The following is a 25,895-nucleotide window of genomic DNA, read 5'->3' on the forward strand; positions in this document are numbered from 1 at the left end:
GCTGGTGGATTTAAGTATGGTACAGGTAGTTTGATATGTCAAAGCTCTAACAGTCTATATTTTACAGACTTCGCTATGAAAAATACTAAAATGCAGCACAGAAAAAGTAAAATTATTATGGTCCATCCTTCTTGGGAAGCTGGAAATTGGAGCCCGCACCCTTTAGCCTCTATTGTGGTTAAAGTGGGTGTCTACAAGAGATGCTCAGAATGGCGCTGGGACTAGCGAGTTCAGTTCACGGAAAAACCCGTGTAGGAAGTAGAACATGGCTAAGAGGTGTTTCCACCAATGGTTTTTACTAGGTTCAAAAGTCATGCATATGTGACAAAAGGGAGAGTGAAAAGGGTGGTGTGGAATACAGCTGCCTGGTTTTACTGAACCCTGAACAGGGGCTTTAGGCTCATTTCTTCATTTCTTTACCATTTTGGTGCTCTTCTGCCTTGTGCTAATGGAACACCCAGATTTCTGGGGAAGCTTCAAACAAGGTACACCTGGGGCTCTGGGCTTTACTATTGACTACATTTTGGAAATACAGACTTGTCTTTAAGCTGGTCCTTCCTTCTAATCTAAAAAGTGTGGAGTGAATTACATCAAGTGGACTTACACTTTCAAAACTGTAAAACCATGCAAGTAACTCTCAGAGTATAAATTATGAGGCTCATGACTACTTAGCCCTTTAATTATTTAACTAAATAAGTATTGTACACTGGACAGAAGCATGATCATGGAAAAGTAAAATTTCTCAGCAAGTGGCAGTATTTTTAGATTAACTCGGGGCAGAGGGGAAAAGCAGCCTGTGTTATTCTCTACAGAAAATTTAGCACAGAGAACTTAATGTTCGTTCTTGTCAGAGGCTGCAAATAAAAGTTAACTACAACAGACCATTGATTTATGTTACTGAAACCTTCCTGCAATGTGCACAGAGCTGTTAAGGAGAGAAAATACCAAATTAGGAACAAGTGAAAACTGTCCATAAAATTTTCCTTTCTCTCCCCTGTTCTGAGCATCAAATTATGGTGTAGAAACTATTCATATCAAGTTTTTTTGGTCTGTTTTGCTCCGTTTTAATCATGTGACCCAGAATACCCACAACTTCTACAACGGAGAAAGGCATTGGAAATTCACTTGACCATGTGTCAAGTTCTTCAGCTGCCCTGGTTCCAGCAAAGCTTGGAGCAGTCTGTGCTGTCCCAACAACCCAACACCAGTATCACAGGAATGCTGATGGAGAGGTGGTGTTAGAGCTGACTATAGGAATAGTGTCAGGGGCCTCTCCACCATAAAAATATGACTGCTGGCAAGTACAGTATGTCAGTTGCCCAGTAGTTAATCTTGAATTAAATGGATGGATTACTTTTTGAGTAGATGTAAACTGAGTCAAATCTATTGCTACAGTATTTTGGCTGAGACATTTGAAACTGAAAACTGGTGTTTTGCTATCAGTTTTACCATGCACATGAATGCTTTGAGTGAATGAGGAATTTCATGCCCATATGATGCTAGTTAATGATGTAGCAATATGTAAGCATCATATGACAGGCACTAAGTGCATCATTCCTGTAAAATCCAGAAATGCTACCTTTATTTAAGGATGGAAAACGAGGCACAAAAGTGCAAGAATTTGCCCCAGGACATACAAAAAGTAAGAGAGAGAATATTTATTATAAGGTCCTCAAGCTCACAGCACCAGTTCATTTATTGTCCTTTAAAGTGATTCTCTGTGTTAAATATACTTTTAGTATCTAATAAATTAATTTTGCAATAAAATTAGTTAAGTAGTAGAGCTGAAGAAATGGGAAATGAGCATCAGACGGTAACGCTTTCCAGTGTTTTAGCTCGAGGAATAACCAGTATCATTGCCAATAATCTAGCCAATGCTTATTATAAATGTTAAAGATGATACAGTAATTAATGGAATTGATCATAGTTAAGATATTACAACTATCAAGAGAAAGTGAATTGCTTGGTATTCTGTACTCATCTGAATAGCAGGTGTTTTTACTACCTCCAAGACAAAAGCCATAAATTTAGGTACAACGAATGGAGGTCAGGCAGAGAGGTTGGGGCCAGGGCCCAGGAAAGTAGCAACCACACATTCTGTCAGGGCTGTCCTCTGGGAGAGGCTCTGGAAGTCCTGCAGGAGAATGACATAGCATTCTCTGTTAGTCAAGGCCAAAATGCAAACTGTCTTGCTTACTTGAGCAATAACATTATCCCAAGCACGTGAAGCAAATATGTCAACAGTATGTCCAGTGCATTCATTGGAACCATCACCCTAAGGGGCCAGCGCAGTACAGCGCGATGGCACTTTGAAGGAATACCTCATCCATGACAAGGGAAACTTGACTCTGGATTCCGGACGGCAGGTGGCCCACCCTTGGACTCCATTCCCTACCTCGCTTCTGGCCATATCACTTAAAAGCACCCTGGCAGGGGCTGCTGTGCACTGCCGCTTTAAGGCATGCAGGCACTGCCAAGCAGCAGGTCCTCTCCACAGCTGGCGCACCAGGCGCAGGCAGCAATCCTCTACTCAGCAGGGCTCGCAGTCGCTCGCTGCTCTCTACTTAATAACATTTGGCTGCTTATGAGACATCTGACCGGTGAGCTAAAGGCTTCTTTCTAGCGTGGCAGAGTTTCACCTGGTGCGGGCGGCAGCTGCCACCATGGCAGCAGCAACGGGCTCTGCTGCAGCCAAAACTGCCAAGTCCTGCAAAAAGTATCGAACGGTGAAGCGACACGCCAGCATGTACACCTACCAGGAGCCGCCCCACAGGTAAGAGACCCTCCTCTCTCCTGAAGTGCAAATCTGCCTTACCTAGCACGGAAGTGGGATCTCATCTTTTCACTTTCATTTAGACGGAGTGTGGTAGCATGGAAAGGAGTGTGAGAAAAATCATTATTCTCTCTATATGTAGATGTATTTTAAACCTCTTTTTGTTTTTTTTTTTAATTTTCACAAAAGTAATGTTTCAAACTGCAACATAAACGCTGTACATAAAACAGTGTAACTCCAAAGAGTTCAGGGTATAGCAGGGTAAGAAATCTCTCTATGCTTTTCCCGTGTAATTATACATTTCCCTTGAATGTCCCCTGTGACTGAGGGGACAGGACTGCGGACTGATGGATGAGTGGTCTGATGAAGTACATCCTCTGAATGTTTTTACAAGGCATGGTTTACGTTATGAATTATTTCTAAGTGATTTAAAGGTGTTGCTTTTTCAGCAAAATTGCAGGGAACTTTCCCAACGAGCACATAGAAATACTCATTTCATTCAGGGGAAAAGAGTCGCCATGGGTTTTTAGACCTAAGCCACTGCAAGAATGATTACTGCTGCTGTTTCACATAGAGTACACTGTTTCAAACAGAGAACTGAGACAGCGTTAGCTTAGCAAATGTGATGACAGCATCAGAAAAGATGATTTAATAATCATCCACAGAAATCTGCATCAAAGCACATGAATCATTTTACAGGGATGAGTAATTCATGGTGGGCAGGGTCCCACACTCCCGTCCCCCTCTGCAGGGAGCAGGAATGAAGGGTGACCATGTCCTAAGTATCTGTTCCCCCCATTATAACAAGAAAATATTTTATCATTATTGCAATCAAAATAAAAGGCCAACACCCCGTGGTGAATTGATGAATGTTAAGTGCTCTTGCTGGAAATGTTTAGACAGCACTTCATTCCAGAAAAATACACTGAGTGTCTTGCAAGCATGATGTACAAGCTGTATGGTTGGAAATGCTTGGAGAGGAAAGACTGGAACTTGTGATGTGGAGTGGGGATAATTTATGACTGAGCAGCAAGCGGTGAGGAGGAAGAGAGGCACATCCTGGAGATGGGGAGATCATCAGAATTATTCATCAACTTCAAAACAATAAAGTTATGTGAGTTCCCTAGCTCACTGCTCTTACATTGCTCCGATAGGTTGGATCCTCTGCAAATCAACAGTTTGCTGGGGGGAATCTGTCTGGGAATAATCTGTCTTGTTTCTCCTCTTGTGGGGTGTGTGCTGGGCTTCCAGCAACTCGGAAGATGATATCAGTGAAGAAAAGGCTGAGAGCCATGACCCAGAGCAGATCTTTCAGAACATCCAGTATCAGAAGGAGATTATGTCCAACATCCGCTGCCGGCCGTGGCCGATGAGGCAGAAGCTGAGGGCGCTCAGGTAAAGGTGTTTGCACGAAAGCTCTCAGGTGCACTGACTGACAGTGCTTCCAGCCTCGGAAGTTTTTCAGTGTAAGCTGGGAGGGAGTGCCCACAGAAATGATTAAGAGCTGCTAGGGAAGCATGCCACGAGGATGCTCTGACAAGATCTGAGAGCTGGCTGAAGGCAGCAGCCTCAGGCTGGAAAGTCTGCAGGTGAAGTTGTCTCCTGTGAATGCCTGTGGCTCCCTTTAGACAGTCACTGTACGGAGGAGAGAGCAAGAAATCATGCTTTGGCTATTAACTATTAAAACAGTGTGTCAGCTGTTCAGTGGTCTAAGGAAAGACTGTGATAACGCTTAGTAATACATTTTTAACCAAAATTGTTTCACTCTGTCCCAAGAAGGAAAAACAGTCTATTTTCAAGGTAATTGCATGTGACAATTGCACAGTATGAGAACAGCAGCTGGTCACAATCTTCAGGTAATATATTGTAAATGGCAGTAAATATTGGACGCTTGTAAGTTTAAAAGGCACGTTCAGTGTAGTAATTACATGGTTTAACCTGGCAGGCAGCTAAACACCACACAGCTGTTTGCTCGCCCCTTGCCCCACAGTGGGATGGGGGACAGAATCGGGGAAAAAACCCTAAGATTTGAGTTGACATAAAGACAGTTTAATGGGACAGAAAAAGGAAGGTAAAATTATAATAATTATAAAAGAATACACAAAATAAGTGATGAATGATGCAATTGCTCGCCACCTGCCAACCGATGCCCAGCCAGTTCCCGAGCAGCAGCCCCCCAGCCAGCTTTCACTAGTTTATAGGCTGAGCATGACGTCATATGGTGTGGAATACCCCTTTGGCCAGCGGGGCCAGCTGTCCCGGCCGTGCCCCCTCCCAGCTTCTTGTGCACCCCCAGCATTCGCAGACAGTAAAGCATGAGAAGCTGAAACGTGCTTGACTTGGTGTAAGCACTACTTAGCAACAAGTAAAACATCGGTGTGTTATCCACATTATTCTCATACTAAATCCAAAACAAAGCACTAGACCAGCTACTAGGAAGAAAATTAACTCTGTCTCAGCCGAAACTGGGACAGGTAATAACATGTTTCACAATTTAAGATTGCAATTATTATATGAATAATTCCAAATTTCAGTGAAAGGTAGGTGCCTAACTCTTTGGGCCATCTGTCTAAATTGTGTCTGGTCTTTCACAGTGTGATCTGTTTGGGGCTTGCGTTTTATTTTTCCTTTTCAACTGGCATCTTTCTCTTAAAACCCAGTATGATGCTAGGATGGTGTTTTAGTTATGAGGACCCACAGAATCCCTACCAGCAGTAAAGCCGTTCTGTAATCTTGGGAGCAAAGAGAGATTTTTCTCTCTTAGGCAGAGTCTGTGACTTGCTGCCTTCCTGCTCCTACCGATGAGATTTTGGTGGTCCCCATCCACCTCCTGCTGAGGTCAAAGACTACGTACGACCAGAGGAACGTGCACCTCTGTATCTTACAGAAGTGCTGCACCATATCTGCAGAAGAGGTGTTAGTATCCCCATAAGATTAGCCAGACTGTAATGAGGATCTTTTTACTTCACTCATTTAGGTTGTGCTATTTTAAAAGAAAGACTTTGAATCAAAAGGACAGAGAAAAATATTAGAGGAATACAAAATGTTCCCTGCAAGCTTTTGAATGCTGAGTTCTCTCAGTCAAAATTCTCAGTGGTTTTAAAGTGTCAGTAAAAACCTCAATAGGAAAAGGAAAAAGCTTTGCCTGGTTAAGGATTTTATGGTGAGACAATCCACGGTAGTATTTCAGAGCATTTGACAACTTTGGTAGTCGTTGCTTTTGCAGAATAAGGGGTTCGAGTAACTGGATCAAGGTAAAATAAAATTCCACCTTCTTGTGCAGGCAGGCAAAGGAGATCGTGCTGAAGTATGAAGGGAGGCTCACAAGAACAAGAGGTTACCAAGCTGCTGGTGCAGAGGTACAGCTACTTTTTCTTAAATTACAGCTCTTTTCTACACCAGTAGTAATCTGCAGTTTTCATTCACGGAAGCAGACGCTTGCTATGCAGTCCTGGTCTCCAACTCGGGAACTCTGTAGAGGGAGGAAAAAGGAGTTAAAAGCTGCTGCTGCTTTTTTTTTTTGCTTTTTTTTTTTTTTTTATTTTGCATTTAGTAATTTAGTTTTTGCAGAATAATTTTATGTGTTGAGGGATGGATGTCCTTCTATTAACGCAGTGTAAGCTTCCTTCTCAAATAATCTAGAAATACTGATGTCTGCTAGAGGGGGTGATGGGAACAGGATACCAACAACACAATGTCAGTACTCTCTGAAGAGCTATTTCACCAGACTCTGGGGCCACAGTTCAATAGCTTAATATGAAAAATGTGTCTAGCTTTCAGTTTGGAAGACAATCCTACAATAGCTTATGGTAAATATACTGTTAAAAAAGGTTTTGCTTGTCTAATACTCATAGATTTGCTAAGATTAGATTAAAATTCTTTTTACACCACTGAAAATATACCCTGGCCCTAGTTGCTGGAAATTAATAACATGTAGGAAATTGTCCCTAATATGCAACTAACAGAGGAGAGATCTTTAGTCATCTAGGCAGTCAAGAATATTTTTGTCATCATAACGAGTAGACTTTTAATGAGTAACTTATCTTAATTCAGAAAGGCAGGATTGTAACAGTAAAATGGAACACAGTGTACTTTATTCACATGAAAAAGTGAAAGGCCACATACATATCCGTTCTGTTATGCTGGCCCACAGCAAAGGTTGAAAGTACTACTTTCAAAGGTAGGAAAGAGTAATTTTGCCTTGTTCTGCCTTTATGTGTGTGGCAAATGCAGTGGAAGCAGGACACCATTAAAATAAATACTGTTTTTTGCTTTTGACCTGAGCAGAACTAGGATGTCACCTAGAAAGAGGAGTATGAGCTAAGGGTCTGCAATACATGTCAGTAAATCAGAGATTGGGTTCATTACTTGTTTATATTCCCCTTTTTGTATCTTTTCCCCTTTTTATCTTAGAGATCACAATGATTAGAAGTTCGTATCTAATCTAATTGTCTCTATTGTATGTATTTTCTTGAAAAATATTCAGCACAGGGATATAATTCAGCAGTTAATTAGCACCACTCACTTTCTGCAGGGGAACTGTATTCTTTCCTCCTAGCACAAATTAGGGAATATAGCCTTTACATCAAGGCTAAATTCAGCAAATGCAACAGAATGAGCTGCCTTTTTTTTTTTTTTTTTCTAACTGGAAGGGCTTTATCTTCACATCTTTTCTCAGAAAATGGTATGGTGACAAAGGAGGCAAAAATTGTAGCACAGCAAAACAAGCACTACATCATAAAAATTAAGAACTCAGTGGTTGAACATGCGCTAAGAACAAAATGCAGCTGTAAGTGTATAAATTTTTAAATAAGTTTTTTAAATTGGCAAAATACAAACTGTTCATAATTGGGCAATCCATTCATGCTATTATTTATGAAATTTGAAGTTAAAATACCTTATACTGTTTTGACACTGAAAGCATTTTTCCTTTTCATGTCATTTTTTTAATATTTGCATTGTATTTTTTTTACATTTGCAATTAATGCCAGATGCCCATAGTCTGGATTCTAAAAGTATAAATTATCTGTTCAGGTACACAGTAGGCAGGAAAAGAGGTGATAGCTATCTAATTATAATTTTAACAAATACTACTCCCTCATGGAAAGCTTTGTGTACTTTATAAATCTGCAGTACAACTGACACAAGCTGCTAGATTCCATTCTCATCCTTGTGAACCCTGTTTTGTATTGAAAGTAGCAATCCCACCAATTCCCATGCGATTCACAGCATCTACAGTCTCTTTAATTAAAATACTTACCGTTCGTGCAATAAAATAACCATGCCACACTAAAAATTAATTACCTTCAGCTAAAGAGATTGATGATATATTCAGTAATTAAAATGTTATTTACTTCTCTTTGGTTTTAAGGAGATTAGATTACCTGATACAATATTGACACTGCTGCTGATTAAATATAGAGATTTGTTTAAATATCTAGCTGTACTAAAATACTTTATAATGCATGATACACAAATATTATTTTTCTATTGATACTGTAAAGTTGTAGCTCTAATTCAACAAACAAAAAACCACATTCAGTTTTGCACACGCAGATATTGTTTCTTCTCCCACGTGTGTATGCACACCCTACTGTGTGCAGGAAGACGCTTTCCTCTGACCATGCAAAAATGGAGATTAAATACTCTACAAAATATAACCACAGGTTTTCTGCAGGTGTCAGCTGCAATACACAGGGCTGAGAATGTAGCAGTTGAATTTGCTGCTGCTGAATATCAAACCTTATTTTTCCTCTCAGAAAAACTGACGTTATCTTTCTCTTGAATTTGATGTTAGTTGTCTGTTCATTTGTCTGCCTTAGAAATCAAATTTATTATGTGTAGTGCAGAGGGATTCCCTCATAAATTACACAGAGGCTAGGCATCCTGGCAGCACCCGGCTTGGATGCCTTCTGCTGCCTGGAGCTGCTGCCTGGCCCTTCTTTGCAGTTCCTTCCCTCTGCAGCCTCCAACCATGGAGAAGGTGACAGGGAATGGTGCCCGTTGGCTTCCTTCTGTTGGTTCCTCACAGTCTTTGTGTGTAAAAACTGCAGATTGGTGGCTCCTGACTATACCCACAGAGGTGTCTAAAGAGCACTCTGTCTTGTCTTTGTTGGCATTTGGCTGGTAAACAGGGTCAAGGACCCCTGCGTCCCCATGTTTTGTGTGTTTCTAAACCTCACCGTGGTTTGCTTTACCCACCTTACCCACAGACATGCTCTAAGATTTTAGTAATTAACATTTGTAATATTTTTGTGATATAAGATGAACGAGACATGAGCAAAATACTCTGCATTTCTATTTTTACTTTTTACATGCAGAAGTGTCATATTTCTCATTTCTCTGTTTTTTTCTCAGCTTTGGAGGAAGTTTATTCGACTTGCGTATAATTTTGTGGTAATCTTTATTCCTTGGGAAATGAGAATAAAGAAAATTGAGAGTAAGTATAAAGATTTAATGGTATTGAACACTAAAGCACTTGCTAAAAAGTTGGGTCTTAGTATTTATGTTTAAATTTACCAACTTAAATAGTGTTTGGGAGAAAGCATTAAATGCAAACTTTCAGCAGTGATGTTTTCATTTAAAACTTTGCTTTTTCTTCTTTTCCTGGTCCCTGAGACACTGTACAGTTCTCATTTATGGTCTTAGCAGGGAGTGACTTTTAAAAAGTCAAATTTGCCCCACTGTGGTTCTGAAAATGCAGCAAGATTTGGTTATAGTTTATCACAGTCCAGCGGGCCAACATCCCCAGATCTGCCCAGGGTTAAGTGTTGTAACCTGCGTCACCAGCTCTTGACTCTTTGAATTGAATTAAAGCTGCCCTTAACATTACATCAGCAGCCAGGTCATACCCTGTGCTTCAGTGGCAAAGGCAAACGGATGTATGACATCACCCAACATAGAAGCTTCTTGTGTAAATACTGCTGGTAATCATGAGACTTCCCCAACAGTTTGTGTTGGAATTATATTTTTTCTCGTGGGCACGTTAACATTTTCTCTATTTTGCTGTACATCCTGCATGAATAAGAAAGGTTTTTCTTTTGTTTTATTATTCAAATAATACCTCATGAATAAATTATATGAGCTTTTATAGACTGTGTAGCTCAGAAAACTGTTTTCTGTGGTTTAAGGTCATTTTGGGTCTGGAGTTGCCTCTTACTTCATATTCTTGAGATGGCTATTTGGAATCAATATTGTACTTACGATAATGACAGGAGCATTTGTAGTCTTACCAGAGGTAAGAACATGTTAATATTTACAGAAAAATGCTTACTGTTGCACTTGCTGAATTAAACAAATGCCACTTTTAAAGGCATACATCAATTTGAAATGTACAATTGAAACTTAAATGTTTAAAATAAATTCCATTATTAAGAGGTATTTTTTCTGCCAAAGGAGAAGAGATTTTTGCTATTACTGTTAGAGACGGTATTTTGTCAACAAGGTACTAATGCTTTTACAGAATATGTTTGTATCTGATTACTAAAATAGAGAACCAAATCCTAAAAGCTGTAGTTGGTGCTGAGTATGCTCAAGTCCTGTTAATGTCATTTACAGGCAGAAAAACATAGCATCCCTCTCCAGACTCTGGATTATTGTCCGTTAGAAATAATTCTCTAGAAGTTCTGAACAGCCACTATTTTGTTTAGTTCTTGTATGCAAGTAAGGCTATTTCTTACCTTTTTAAAATTATTGATAAATATTATTTTGCCTCACCTAACCTATGCTTTACTAACATTATCAGAAACTGTGGGATTATCTGATTTTTCTTCTCACTGGGTAAAATAAATAAAAAAAAAAGGTAAGTACCCCCAAAAAAACCACAAAAGTAAACCAAAATAAGGTATTCACTTTCATCTTTTACTTTAAAAAAAGTGATTTAATCTTGAAACACCATTTTGAAATCAAACACAGTTATATTTAATTTCAAAATGCTTAAAGTAAATAAAACATAACCTTTTATTCTAGTTTTTTAATGGCTTCAGTTGATCTCTCTTTTCATTTCTCAAAAGACATCTACAGAGCACTAAATTTCCTCATAGGCAGACCACAGAGAGCAAAAAAACCCCATCTGGTTTAGTGGAAAATGAATGCAGGATTTCTCACAGAGTTTCTAGTTTAGGATGAGGAATGACCCAATACTCGCTATCCTGCTAGTATCGTCCCTGCGGGCAGCCCTTGGTGGGTTCTGCTGTGCAGCCCCAGGCCAGCCGGGCTCGCGCAGCTTCTGAGACCTTCTCTCTCTTTCCCAGCTACTGGCCGGAGCACCGTTTGGCAGCACTGTCAGCAAGACCATTCCCAAAGAGCATATTGCATCTGCTCAGGACCTGGACACCATCTGGTCACTAGGGGCAAGACTAAAAACACTCTTTATTGTTTCAATATCGCTGTTCTGTTGTAATCAGTAGTTACTGCTCTTACTTACAGGCTCTGGTCTTTGCAGGGTTACCTCCAGTACTCTGTTTTGTTTTATGGCTACTACGGTCGTGACAGAAAGATTGGGAAAGCTGGATATCGGCTGCCTCTTGCCTACTTCCTTGTTGGAATGGCAGTGTTTGCTTACAGCTTCATCATTCTCTTAAAAAAGTAAGACTTCCCATTTATTGGTGTTCATAAGCTTGTGTGTTCAGGCAATCGTTAGTGGTGTATCTATTCCATTTCCTCTGTGTTTATTCTGCATAGTTCTATTAATCTGTTCAAGTATGCTAATATTAGGGAGGCAGACTAAGTTTAATTCTAACTTGCTCTTTATCTTGCTGTCATTTATCTTTGCTCTCTCTTCAGTTTCCCAGTCTATAAAACAGAAAATTATCCACGTGCTTTGTGTTTGTATAGTGTAAGGGCCAACACTCATGGAAGTGCTTTCTGTTTTCCTCTCTTCTGGTATAAATACTGCTATGACAGAACTTTAAGTATTCCCATCTATTGAAATACGAATATAAAAATTCCATCCCAGTATAATACCATTTGCATTGTTTCAGCTGGTATGTGGTGTCCCATTCGAATGTGAGCATAATTCCTTTGCTTTGAATGACAAGGAGTAGGAGTTACTTAGCAGAGAGAGCGAGACTGCTAGCACTGACCATAAATCCAGGAATGTGCAGTGGTTGGAGAGGGACAAGGTCACTCTACCTTCTCCTGATTTGCTTTCCCTTCCCTTCTGGATACCTATTTCCGGAACAGTGGAGTCCAGGGACATTTATAGTGATGCCTGTAATAACTTTCAGTTTGAAGCCAAACCTTCTCTTTTCATTTATTTTTATTCTACCTGCTGGTTTGTGCCAAGGGTCACTGATGTTTGACACTGATCTACACATCTGCAGTTTCTGGATATGATTACCTCTTCTCCTTCTGGCTTTGCTCACTGACTCTTTGCTTAGCTGCTTACAGTTCCCCTTTTAACACTGTCTATTTGGATGCCCTTTCTTTCGTAAGCTATTAATCTTCATTTCATTGTTTATACTTTGCAATATTCTGCCACCTTGCCTATCTGAGATGAGTAGGTGGGGTTTTCTTTCTTTTTCCCAAGGTCTGCAAAACGGCACTGGGTTTCTATTTGACAATAACATATATTTTGAGGGTGAAAACAACACAGAAAACATACAGATCTTGTGCACGAGTACTAGTTTTGCCAAACTAGCTTGTAATCACAGTAATAGTGATCTTAGTTGATAGTACCTTCCAGCTGGATCCTACCTGGAGATTGTAAAACCGAAATGCGTCTAAGTCCACGGCTCTAGTGCGATCTCTTTGCTTTATTTGTCAGCTATAAAGCATGTAAACAGGAAAATGCCTTTCCACAATGAGTCAGTTCTGCACTAGAACAAAAGTCAAGTTCATGCTCTGAACCCCACCTGTTTTATTTTCCTCAGAAAGCTGCCAACAGTGACACTAATTGCTGCAAACTTTTGGTAGTTCTAAAGGCGTAGACATCTGAAAATTATGAACCAAACCAATGATTTCCTTCATATTCATTTTCACACATTAACAACACTTGAATATTTGTTATTTTCTTGCAGAATGGCAAAGAACTCAAGAATGAGTTTAGCAAGCGCTTCTGATGAAAATTACACTTTCTGTTGGCGACTGTTCTGTGCTTGGGACTATTTAATAGGAAACCCCGAGGCTGCGGAGAGCAAAGCTGCTGCCATAGTGAATAGCATTAGGGTGAGCAATTGACCTTCGAATTATTTGGAGTTGATTTGTTTATTAATATGTATGCTGGATAAGTCTTTCCTCTCATTCCCTTGCATTTCCTATTGTTTTTTGGTATTCATTTATAGAATCTGTTTGCCTAGGGGAGGGCTGGTATCGCATCTCTGTGTGGTATTGCAGGCACATTGTACTTGCTGACACTGTCATTCTGTCCCAGCAAGGCCATTGAGTTCTTCTTCAGAAGAGTTTTATTTAATGCCACTGTATGTGTGGCAAGAAGTTAAATAACTAGAAACAAATTTGCTTGAGATGCAATTTCACTGAGGAACAGAATAAAATTCAAAATTTGTGTTAACAACGTGAAAACACACATTTATTTAATCTTTCCATAACAAACGGTCCAGGGACATCTTACAGCTCTCTCAATATTAGAAAATGACTTTAAATATAGATGTTTTCCATTTAAAATTTAAGAACAGATGTGGTTTTCATGAAAAGTAATTTATTTCCCAAATTTGATGTCCTGTCATTAAGTCATTGAACAAAATTTCTTCAAACTGTGTCAAGGATAAATTAATAAGCTATGACATTTCATTATTTCAATGACTGAGGATAACTGTTGGCAGTTCTGTATCATATTACTGACACGTGGATCCTACAGGCATGTCCTGCAAAAAGATCTGGTAGTGTAAACCTCTGGTTGTACCCCATTGAACATGCATGACTAAAAGTGCACAAGTATTTGATTCCAGTGTATTTGTTTCTCAGAAATCTCCTTCACTATTTAAGCTCACTTATCACTCCTAAAAAGCTAGGCAGGACAGAGGGGTATTCATCTGCTTGCATTTCCAGGATGTGAAGTTTTTTATTAGTATACTTGATACCTTCTGATAAAGATATGTGCATTATTTTTGCTGAACAGTATTAAAATGATAATGCTGTGTTTCTTTCAAGGAAGCTATATTGGAAGAGCAGGAAAAGAAGAAAAGCAAAAACTTGTATGTATATAAGATCAGAGATGCTTTTCAAAGCACTGTTTCAATGCAGATAGCAGTGCTAATCTGCTTGTCTCATACCTCTAAAAACCATGTTAGAAAAGACCCCTGGTGTCATAAGACAACCTACTGTATTGGTGGTGTCTTTTTTCTTTCCCTAGGGCAGTGACTATAAGCTTAAGAATTATTGCAAACATCCTTGTGCTTCTCTCACTTGCTGGAAGTATTTACATCATATACTTTGTCGTGGATCGATCCCAAAGGTTAGAGCGTACCAAAAAGGAATTGACTCTTTGGGAAAAAAATGAGGTACGCTGTCTTTATGCCACCTCTGTGTTAGAAGCAGGTTCGTCGTCTCAGGGCTCTCTGCAGCAATAGCGTCCACTGAGGTGCAAGAGAGTGCACTGAGGTGTAAATTGCAAGAGATTAGCCAGGCGAAACACGGAATGAAAGGGCAGAGTGGTGGTTACCTGGATCTGTCTTTGCACACTTGCTCCCTCTGCTCTGCAGCAAGGTGTTAGCAGAGCTGAAGTGGGCAGAGGGATGCTGCTGGTCCTCATTTCACAGAGACCGCAGTTCTAGCTGGGCCCTATTTTGTGCGGACAAAGCATAAACTCTCCTGTCACTTACAAATCTACTTCTGTGCACATGATTGAGCTGAGCAAACACTGGGCCAGTGGACTAGAAAGGAACCGGCTTTGACAATAGCCATTGATCTCAGCTGGGGGATACTGAATGTTCTGTGAATATTTCCATTCAGAGGAACAGGTGGATACCGAGAGTAGGAAGTGAGTAGGTATGGAGAAGCTACTCATCTATTTTGGAGGAAAATGCTATCTTCATATCTCCCACATGTTAAGTTTATATTTTACTTAATAAAGTAGAAACTTTAAAGCTACAATATTTGGAGTAAAGATTTCCTGAGTGGTATTCCAGATCTATAATTTTGGATCATAACTACTGTTATCACTAACGTTAATAATAACTTCTTAAAGCACCTCCTCCAAGAAAAGCCATCACCAAAGCATGTGCATCAGCAGTATTTCAAACAGTACGCAAGGTACCACAGAAGATCTATATGAAAAGCTACAAAAGTGTTGCGTCTTTCCATTCTGTAGGTAAGCGTAGTTGTGTCACTGATCACAATGATTGCACCCTCGGCCTTTGAACTTGTGGCAGCTCTGGAGATGTATCATCCAAGAACCACTCTTCGCTTCCAGCTTGCCAGGTATGGGCATTATGCAGGATAGAAAACATGTGGGGAGAAAGAGAGGAAGAGGAGAGATGTGTTCTGGTCACATTTTAGTCCAGATAAACCAGAGAATATACGAGAAGTCAATGGGTTATCAATGCCAATAACCCATATCTTCCTGTTTTCAGGGTTCTTGTTCTATACCTGGGAAACCTATACAGTTTAATCATTGCTCTCCTGGATAAAGTGGACAGTATGAGCGTCACCGTAAGTTTAACTTGATGTGTTCTGATGTGTAGAGCTAGTAGACTTTATAGATAGAATTCCATTTATTATGATATATATGAAGGCAGATGAAAATTTGTTTGAAATTGATTAAAACATATTACAGTTTGATAGGATTGTAAAGTTTAGTTCATAATGTTGATTTACAATTACTTGTAGTTTTTTAGGATAACTGGATCAGTTTGATTGAAAGCAATCACTTTAGGTCAAATATTTCCAGCTACCTAAAATCGTAAAATCATCTTTCAGTACTGTCCTTATAAGTTCCACCGACTGTGTACACTGACAGCTGCTTAACAGTCACCTAGCTGCTGCTTGAAAATACATGAAAGAATGCCCCTGTGTGTGTGTGTTGTAGAAGGTACTGACATCTGCATGTATGCACAGTTGAAAAAGTAGCTTTCAGTACATTTATTATTTCAGGACTCTGATGTTAACAACAATGCAAGTAATTCTACCGCCTTCTCAACAACCAGAACTCTTTCTAAAGAAGACAATATATCTACAACTATTCCTGATGTACAAATTAAGAGAAACAACATGGTCACATTGGAAGACGGTCGCACTCCAGGCTTGATGGTCTCTGACTCACTGGTTAACAAATCAGCTGCCTTTAACTACAACACCCAGAACCCCCAGGATCAGTGCTGGGAGACGTATGTTGGTCAAGTATGTAATTGTTTTACTATGTCATCAACTTATTCCTAAAATACATTTGACAAAAAATTAAAACATGTTGTGCTGTGTTCAGTTTTAGAGCTTTTTTTTTTTTAATAAATTCTAGAATTTAGCTAAGGGTTCTGTAGAAAAAGTAAAGACTACACAAAATGATGTGGCCACAAATGCAAGCTTTGTTTCTTGTTCAGTATCTACAATGTGTTTAGTGTTGTACAAATGTTCTTTTGCCAGACTGTGGTCTCTGTCTTCAGCTCTGCACAGGCAGATCTCCACAGATGTGTGATACAGATCCAATTTTAATAGGATGCATCCTATTAAACTCATACAGAGAAACACAACTATGAAAATGTATATGCAGTAACGTGCACCCTGTGCAGATTCAGATTGCTGCCTGATAGATGCAGACCTCAGCCAAGCATGAGATTTTGCTCTTGGTCATTTGTACGGTATCTCTGAAGTCTCTATTCATTCTGCTTTGGTAAATTGCTAGAGAATCAAGTGTTCTTCACTTCTTCAGAAAGAGGACAACAAAAGGTTTCAAAATACTGTCAGTTTGTAAGAATGGAGCCAGCTGGGTGGCAGCAGCATGTACGCATGGTCCCACAGTTAGGCTGCAGAAAATCTGCACACTTAATATGACACTTTTTGCTTCCCTACATGTGAAGTGTACATCATTTGTAGCTTTTGCTTTGAGTGACTAGCAGTGGCACTAACACATACAGAGAGAAATTTTAACCACACAAAATCCAAAAGACACCCTTTGATCCCAATATACTTTAGCCTCTGTCAGTGTTGCGCTTGATCTAGTGGTGAGACATGATGCTAGCCTGCTTCTGACTTGCTGAGCACCTTATTCCAGAGTGAGAAATATTAAAGGTCTTGTTTGATCATCTGGAGCAAATGACCCCTTCTAGGTTTTTTAGCCTGACTTCTACCCTTGTATGCACCCTCCCTATTCACGGTCATCAGGAAATGTTTAGAATCAGTGTTCGTGGGTTTTTTGATTGTTTGGTTTTTCCCCAGAATGGGCTAGAGACGTTTGGAATTGAACCTTTTCTATTTAATTGCACTTTTTTAAAGCTCAGTTAAATATAGGATTAACCCCATTCATTTTTAAGCACTAAATAGGTCTCTTATGGCTTGATGATCCTACTGCCATTGGGTTTTAGTTTTGTATGAATAATAAGCATTTCTCATTGCGAAGCACTTAGCAAGAATGTATTACAACAGTTGGTATAAAAAGGATTGGGTATAATAGAAAAACCAACCTGTTTCAGTTTATCTAGATAAATTTTCAGAACAGTCATTAAAAAGAAAGCTTGAAGCCGTCATGACCAGAGTTTTATTGCTGCAAGCAATAGAGGGCGCACTGGAAGCTTGATTATATTTGTTCTTTCTGCTAGAACAAAGACAAGGGAAAAATCAAACAGGAAAAGCTTAAAATGTAATAATTTATATATTCAAATTGTATTTTATCAGGATACTAAATTTGAGCCAAAATATGAGTAAAAATGCAAAAGAACCACATGCACTCCATTTGCTTCCAGAGTGACTCAGTATGTGTGAACAATATGTATTTCAGGAGATGCTAAAACTTTCAATTATCGACATGATTTTCACAGTCGCAAGCATCTTGCTAATCGATTTCTTCCGTGGACTGTGTGTTCGATACTTAAGTGATTGCTGGTGCTGGGATCTAGAAAGCAAGTTTGTAAGTACAGTCTTCATTTCATCAAACTAAGATGCAGAAGATGGGTAGGCTCCTTCCCTTAGTACTGAACGTCCTTAAAGCCTTTCAACAGATAAATAATTTCTTGATAGCACACATCTACAGTGGCACAGCTCACACTGAGTCTAAATTGGAAGGCACAGGGTAAATGCTGAGGTTGGATGTTTTTTCAAGCCTACTCCCATGGCCATGGTATACAGAAATTTTGTCTTTCCCGAAATGAGATCATGGAGCAGTCCCAGAGTCAGAGATGAGACAGAGAGCATAGACTTGCTCCCCACATCCTCTTTTCTGTAGCTGTAACATTGATCCATAATGTAGATAGTGGTCCAAGAAAAAATAATCAAAACCATATAGCCCTTTCAGAAAAATGACGGTAATATTTGGTTAGCAAGAAGCTGTTGGCGTGAAAGTCGGTGGACTGTTCTTTGTCCTTAACTAAAGAAGTGAAGTAAACTAGAAAGGAATTAGTTTATTTAATCCCCTGCTGCAGAGTGAGTTTTATTGTGTTCCCACTGTCTGTCAAAAGTTGGTATTTGATCTGGATGTTTCAGGCTATGTGCTGTCTGCCAACTGGTTCAGTCAAATGTTTCTAACAAATGTTCTGGAAAAAAAAGATAAAGACAAGGTATTCATCCTACACTGTGTTTCTTGTAGCCAGAATATGGAGAATTCAAAATTGCAGAGAATGTGTTGCATTTGGTCTACAACCAAGGAATGATCTGGTATGTAGTCCAAAAGTGATCTTTCTTCTCCTTTGTTGGCTGATGACTAAGTCAATCTGATGATTTCCAATGAAACCTGTTTGAGTAGGATATTGGTAATTCAGTCTTTTATACTTTATTATGATAAAAGATCACCTGTTGATAGTGAGCTGTTTTTTACCTGGGTTTTTTTCATATGTTCTTTTGCTATTAAAATTGCTTCTGGCAACACTAAGCACTGACATGGTACTATTTTTCCAGGATGGGAGCTTTCTTTTCACCTTGCTTACCAGCATTCAATGTTCTCAAGTTGATTGGACTCATGTACCTGAGGAGCTGGGCTGTGTTAACATGTAATGTACCACATCAGCAGGTTTTCAGAGCATCTCGGTTAGTCAAAACAAGAACAAATGACAAAGAATAAATCAAATGCAGGCAATGGAAATGTCTTCTGTGCATAGGAACTAAATGACAGATCTTAGCTCTGGAAGTTGACAGTCAGATTTGACAGTGATGGTCCATGAAAAAAACAGTTACTGAGAAACTGGAGGGTTAGAAAAGCAGGGTAGTTAAAGGCATGCATGAACTGAAAAACATGTCAGGGAATATTCCTAGACCAATATATGTGGCCTAACATAAATGCTTTATTTCCATACAAATCTGATCGAGCACAATAACCTACGTGTTAACTGTTTCAAGTCCTATTTCTTGATGTTTCTTTGAAAGCTAGGAAGTATCCGCTTTTGCCTGTTACATTGCACAACAGATTTCCCCATCTTTCTTCTATCATAATTAATATCTTAACTGTTTGCTCCAAACTGAAATAATTTAGGGCATCTTTATTCCTTAAGAATCGATTATTTCTAACACGTTTTGAAGATGAATCAACTTCTGCCACTGTTCTTTTTCTCCCCCAACACAGCCGGTTGTAACGTTGGTTTTTATGGAAGGGTACTATCAACCGTTCTCTGTCAGCAGTGGTATCTGGAAAGCAGTGCAAATAGTGTTTTGATCATTAAGAGTCTGTTTAAACTGGCTCTGTTCAGGCTTTCTAATCATAGCAGAATGTTTTTGATCTTTCAGAATTGTAAATCTTGCACTTGTTAGGTAGATACAGATTTGCACCTTTTATGTTGCCTCTGTTTTACTCTCTGATTAGTCTAATCTGAAACACGTTACACCTTCTTGCAGATCCAACAATTTCTACTTGGCCATGTTGCTCTTCATGTTGTTCTTATGCATGTTACCAACAATTTTTGCTATTGCCCGATATAAGCCATCTTTAAGCTGTGGTCCCTTCAGGTAAGTTATAATGGACTAATGAAAACTGCAAAGATTTTGTGTCACCCTCTCAAATTCATCAGGTTCAGTAATACCCAAATTAGCGAATAAAAAAACCAAAAGTTGATAGGACAATGTTTTTCTGCTGCCAGTGTTTTCCAGTTTAAGATTTAACTAGGTGAATATGTTTTGAGTGAGGCTCAATATTTTGCTTTATGTACATGGTTCAGTTATGTTTCCGTAATGTAATGTGCCACTGAGCAACCTAGCACACATCATCACCATCTTGAGTCTCAATTCAAGCACCCTCCAAGACTGGCCAATGTTTTGTGCTTTGGAAAAATTGGTAAAAAGCAAATAATGAACAAGTTGCTTTTATCTTTAGTTTGGATGAAACTCCTTGTTTATTCAGTGCAGCACTGCTTAACAAACTGATGTACCTAGGATTTCTTACAGCTTAATTTTACCTGGGATTTTTTCCCTTCTTATAGTGGACAAGAAAAAATATATGATATTGTTTCTGAAACAATTCAGAATGATTTTCCCACATGGTTCAACACAGTGATTACTTACATCAGCAGTCCTGTGGTTGTCCTCCCCGCACTCCTACTTTTATTGTAAGTACTTTGGTTTTCACAGTCAGGCTAAACTGACTGTATTAATACCAGCAAGTTCATATATTGTGCCAAGGCTTGCAGTCCTGCTGGTTCCAGGAAGTTTTAAGATCCTTCTTCCCTCTCAAAAGCTCATCAGAAATTAATTTTCCATTTCCTCATGGTCATTAGTTCAGTTTATGACTGTGAACAGGGTTCAGTCTATCATTTAAAGAAGATACTCAGTCACCCTGATTTCTGATAAGATAAATCAATTATGAAGGTCTGCTCTTAAGTGTTAATGTAATATAACTCGCTGCAGACTTTCCAGTGGAAGTCCTTTCTTACTCTAGATTCTAAATAATTGTTCACAGCTGGGAATTAATATTTACTTTGAGCTGTTTGAAATTAACTTTGCATCTATGAAGTATCATTCGCCTTTCATGTACCTTTTTATGATTTTTTTTCCCTGTAAACTACAGACAAATGCAGAGTTTGTCCCACCAGCGGGCTTCTCAGACAAATCAAAAAGACTGAAGCACTACTTCCGATTTGTAACATTTTTCTCTGAGGTCCCAGTCATGTAAATGTGAACATATTTGCAAATTTAAGTAGATCTATTGACCGCTTCAAACTGATGGCTAAGCACATATGTAAATGTTTGTGGTATGAAGTCTAGCTACAAGACTTTACTTCATCTGAAAGCCAGTGTAATTCATTATGTCAGGCCAGATCTGATCTCGGCTGTGCCAGTGTAAACAAGGTGTTCTTCCAGTCAGTCAACAAAATTACATTGGTATGAGTGTGCAAACTCAGCTGTAATTCTGGTGACTCTGCTCTGTAACCCTGGACTGGGAAAAAAGAGGAGAAAATATTTATCAAAATTTTTGTTTTGAGTGTGTCCAGAATTTAAAGAAAAAAAAAAAGCTAGAATGGCACCCAGGGCTACATGCGCAATGAAAAGACCTACAAAAAACACAGGCACAATTAGAACGGCTGTTAAATCTGTTCTCAGTGTTGCTTCTTTCTTTCATGTATGTTTGCTTGAAAGAAGGCTGTGATCCATTATCATGGTATAAAGGAAATGCTACAAAGCAGCAGCTGAACCTGTACATCATTTTGATGACCTATAAACCCTCAAAGAGAAAACAGTCAAGAATGTTTGAAGTGACTCATAATCACCTCTTTCACTTCTAGCATGCTAATCTATTACCTACAAAGTATTGCAAGATCATTAAAATTCACCAACAATCAACTGAGAATGAAGATCCAAACAGTAAGTACAGCGCAAAGCATTTTTACATGCGATTTGCTAGGTCTTCAATAAAGTACTAGCCTAATTAAATCTCTAAAGTCACTTTCAGTGTTTCACAATGTAAAACCAATCCCGCATTTTTCATCCTTACACAGCTATGGATTTACTCTCCAATCCATAATAATTTACTGCTTCTCATTCTTCTGAATGTATTTTAGGAAAGAACTGAAGATAAGAAAAAGGTGGTTCAGATGGCAGTTGGTAAGTTGGTGAGCTTTAGAAATGCCACTGCTAATAAAGTATCTGGATGCAAAACCGTTTTGATTTCTCATACAGATAGAGAAGGTCAACTATATTTTAAAAACTGTATTCACTGTAGAGCCGTCCTTTTAGATGGTTTTTGACCTCAGCTTGACTTAATCTTGGCAGCACTGAAAGACAAGGTGTGTAGTTTATACCAAAATCCTGTTTGCATCTTTGGACCGGGTATTTTCCTGCTTTTACCACGAACAGGGCAGAATGTGGGAGGCATCTCTGATGATCCAAATCATGCCACACCTTGCATAAAATTCAGAGGCTAGTAGGCAGAAGAGGAGGAAGGGAATGGCTGAATATTGCATCAGCAATTAAAAGATTTCAGACTTAATTGTCTACTGTGCCTGAGGAAATCTGAACCCGCGCCTTCCACTTCTCAGTTTTTAGCAACAAGAAACCACAGAAAGGATGCTGTCCTTCTAATACCTCTCAGTGAAAGGAACAAGTACAAATTTGCCAAGCCAAAGAGAAGACATGATTCAGCAGCCTCATGGCTAGATCTTAATGCTACCGTGACCCCCTTGTAGCTCTCCAGCAAACATAAATGGTGAAATACCTGATGTATAACAATATAGTGATCAGGAGTGACTATTAAGGGCAATGAGGCATGTGTCCTAGTTGGATTTCCTTTGTTACAGAAACAAAATTCAGCTTTTGGCTGTGACCAGCACAGTCACTGGAGCCAGTTTGCTGAATTTGGCCACCTTCACATTGGAAGTGGTGTACATTGTGAACTAAACCAGAGCTCTTGAAAAGAGATGGCGGCTTGTTGCCCATTTTGGAATCCTACAGTGCAACGTCCAGTGTTTTTCCTGTGTTCCCCAATATTACACCTGCCATGTACCATAGTATGCCGAACCACCCCCTTATCACCATGTCTCCCAGTGTGACACCAGTTTCTTTTTTCTGAACATAGTGGGGTTCTGTTAGCATTGGATCCCCTGACTGAAGGGTGAATTGCACCACTGCATTTACACAGCAGCTTCTGAATTTAGAGACCTGAACAGTTCCTGTAACAATTTTTGTTTTCTAGCCAGAATCCAAAATCTGGATGGGAATGACAAGAGACCAGAGCAAGAAAGTGATATTAACAGCCAGGAGTCTTCTGTTCGGTCCTCAACTCCCCGAAAGAATGGCAGTGTCTTGAACTTTGAATCTCCTGTGAGCAAAGGCACCAGGATACAAACCATTTCCCAGTCTGTGCCCCAGACTGTGCCCTCAACTGATGTTGCAAGACCCATCAATGCAACTCCCACAACTTCAACTTCTTTAACACCAGCTCCCTCAGTATCAAGTGTACAGAAACCAAGAAACGATCATATCACAAACAGGCAAGACTTCTTTGATTTTGAAATGGCATTTCTTCCAGCAGCTTCATGACATACCTTTGTTTATTTACAAAATAGCTGTGTATTCAGATTGTCTGGTGCAGTAACACAGCTGAGGAATTTTTTTAAAAGCAGATTCATTCATGGGTACCATTCAGATTGATGGTAACACTACCCCCTTAACTCTCCCATAATTGAGATGGGATTATAAAACCTTTGAAATAATGTAGTTGATAGAGTATACACACACCTTAAGCAAAGGGAAACACTAAGCTTCCCCTCAGGCATATAACTAAGTTTGTGCAGGATACTGTTTGCATGAACGAGACAGACACAGTAAGAGTGAAGCAATTCTGCAGGATGCCTGTGCAGGTCTAGTTGTAGGACAACCAGTTTTGGACATCAGCAGACTGATGCTTTAAGCTGCATGTTGGTTTTTTTCCAGGTGATCAGATAAAGAGCATTTTTAAACAGTTCTCAGAAAAATAAGAAAACAGAACGGGAATGTAACTTGAGAGGTTGATTGTCTGCTGCCTTTTCCCAGGGAAGACAAATAGATCTCCTAATTTCTAGGCTGTTTCTCAAACTGGTCCTAAAATCTGGAACAATGGAGATTTTGTAATCTCCACCCTTACAACCTAGTGTTTGACTTCCAGAGCAATTAATTTTTTTATACATTTTAATTACATTGACAGATAAGTGTGTATCTCAACATTTCCTTCCTTTCCTTTTCCTTCCTAAAGGTACCCAAGCCTTGTGCATGGGAGTGCAAGTGAGCTCTGTAAAACAAAGCCGTACACACCAGTGATTTTCAAAAAGCATGCTGAAGATGTTCATTCTGAGCCTCTCTTCAGAAAAGGCATTCGGCAGGTAAATCCGGATGCTCTTGGGGCAGGGGCTCCTGGTTTTGTGGGACGCAGACCATACGCTACCAGGTATTTTCTTGTTAATGAGAATGAGTCCCGCAAAAAATCGCTCCGTTCTGCCTCCCGACTCCAAAGGCACATCAGAAAGGATGAACCAGGAGACGTTATTGAGTTGTATCCACGCAATGTCAGAAGATATGTGATTCGAGCACCGCACCAGATGTATTCCCCTCACCCCAGTGAAGATGAGGATGATGAAGAGGAACTTGGGAGAGAATTAATGAACAGATCCCATCGCCCTCGCTCGCTGTCTGATCTTCGCCCAGCACCACGATTTTACATTGGGGAACGTGCTGATGGCCACATCCTTATGAGCAAGGATCTAGCCAGAGTGCATTACAAATCCTGGGATGATGGTTTTGAGCTGGACCTGGACAGGCCTCCGTATGCCTACAAGAAAGTGCACCTGAACTATGCTGAGCCACGTGTGAAACCAAAATCAAAGCAAAAGATGGAGCAATCTCTAACTGAATCCGATTCCATCGAATCCAGCAGTGATCCGCAGAACAGCAGCAATGACCAGTATATCCAGGTCATTCATAGCAAGGAAAAGTATCCGAAACCTGGGACAAAACTCACCAAAAAGAAATCAAAAAACAGCGTTGATCTAAATATGTCTGAGCCTAATGAACTGGTATGCTCAAATGTCTGAGAAAGTGCCCTAGCCCTTTTGTGTTTTGAACAAGTGTACATGCATTTGTTGTGCTTGCTGTTTGAGGTCTGTCGGAATAACTATGATATTGTCTTTGCAACAGCAGTGTATACAGCCGTTCAAGGTGGGAAAAGCACAGTTGGCCTTGTGTTTACTGTTAACTGTACCTCGCTTTAAATATCACACCTGACATGTTGCAAAATTTGGAAGAAAAAAATTATTACAATTTATTACTTACTGTTATGTTGTTAAAAAAAAAACAAAAACCCCACCTACTGGAAAATCAAAAGCTATGTACTTGGGGCACTTTAATTAAACCAGTACAAACCCTGTCAGATGAGGCTCTCTTTGACATAGCCACAGCTAAAGACGCTTCCACTGAGTAAACTCAACAGTAAATCAACTTTCTACAAATAGAGTTGCTATCTACAGTATAAATTATTATATATTGACATGCCTAGTTTGAATACAGTATAGCTCAAACAAACCAGCAATAGGTTTATTACAGAGAATACAGACATTCTCTGGAGCGTACTGCATGGGCAACCACGTTATTTGATCGTAGCAATAGTCTTCTAGATGAAATCCTAGGTCTTCAATTAATCTTCTGGTGAGACTGCTCAGCCCAGCCAGCTGTAAGTTTCACTGCAAGACTGTGGAAAACTTTCTGTCCGCAGCCTTTTAAAAATTTGTTTCATTACTCATAATTTAATTGTCTCCTGTTCTTTGCACACCATTGGAATTTTACACCATCTTTAGATGCTGAAGATTGTTCTTTTTTTCATGCCGTTTGTATTACACCGGGTTAAAAGAACCGTTGGCCTTCAGCCAGAACCACGCTGTCTCCTTCCACTCGGTCCCACCAAGCCGTGCCGCGCCGCCAAAGGCTGGCCGGAGGACGGACACCTCCCGCCGTGCCTCGCTGGCCGCCCCAGGCCTTGCTGGGGTGTGTGCCGTGTGCCACCGGCCCTCCGCCACGGCCGCACCGTGGCCGCGCTGTAGGTGGGTGAGCAGGCTCATCCATCTGTAGGTAA

The 25,895-nt window shown here is 39.7% G+C and overlaps 1 protein-coding gene across 1 annotated transcript; it reads left to right on the forward strand.

Annotated features, from left to right (window-relative positions):
• The first annotated feature begins 327 nt into the window (after positions 1–327).
• Positions 328–25,697, forward strand: TMC3 (transmembrane channel like 3). The gene is made up of 22 exons (XM_075100515.1): positions 328–2,773; positions 4,025–4,168; positions 6,057–6,132; positions 9,131–9,212; positions 9,904–10,010; positions 11,026–11,124; positions 11,217–11,359; positions 12,793–12,940; positions 13,883–13,926; positions 14,085–14,232; positions 15,042–15,151; positions 15,304–15,382; positions 15,824–16,069; positions 17,661–17,789; positions 18,465–18,532; positions 18,773–18,901; positions 19,703–19,813; positions 20,284–20,409; positions 21,583–21,661; positions 21,859–21,901; positions 22,989–23,286; positions 24,027–25,697. The coding sequence occupies exons 1-22, from the start codon at positions 2,664–2,666 to the stop codon at positions 24,859–24,861; spliced, it is 3,354 nt and encodes a 1,117-aa protein (XP_074956616.1). The 5' UTR covers positions 328–2,663; the 3' UTR covers positions 24,862–25,697.
• The last annotated feature ends 198 nt before the right edge of the window (positions 25,698–25,895 follow it).

The sequence above is a fragment of the Phalacrocorax aristotelis genome, chromosome 7 (assembly GCF_949628215.1).
Source record: "Phalacrocorax aristotelis chromosome 7, bGulAri2.1, whole genome shotgun sequence".
In the NCBI taxonomy this organism is placed as follows: Eukaryota; Metazoa; Chordata; class Aves; order Suliformes; family Phalacrocoracidae; genus Phalacrocorax; species Phalacrocorax aristotelis.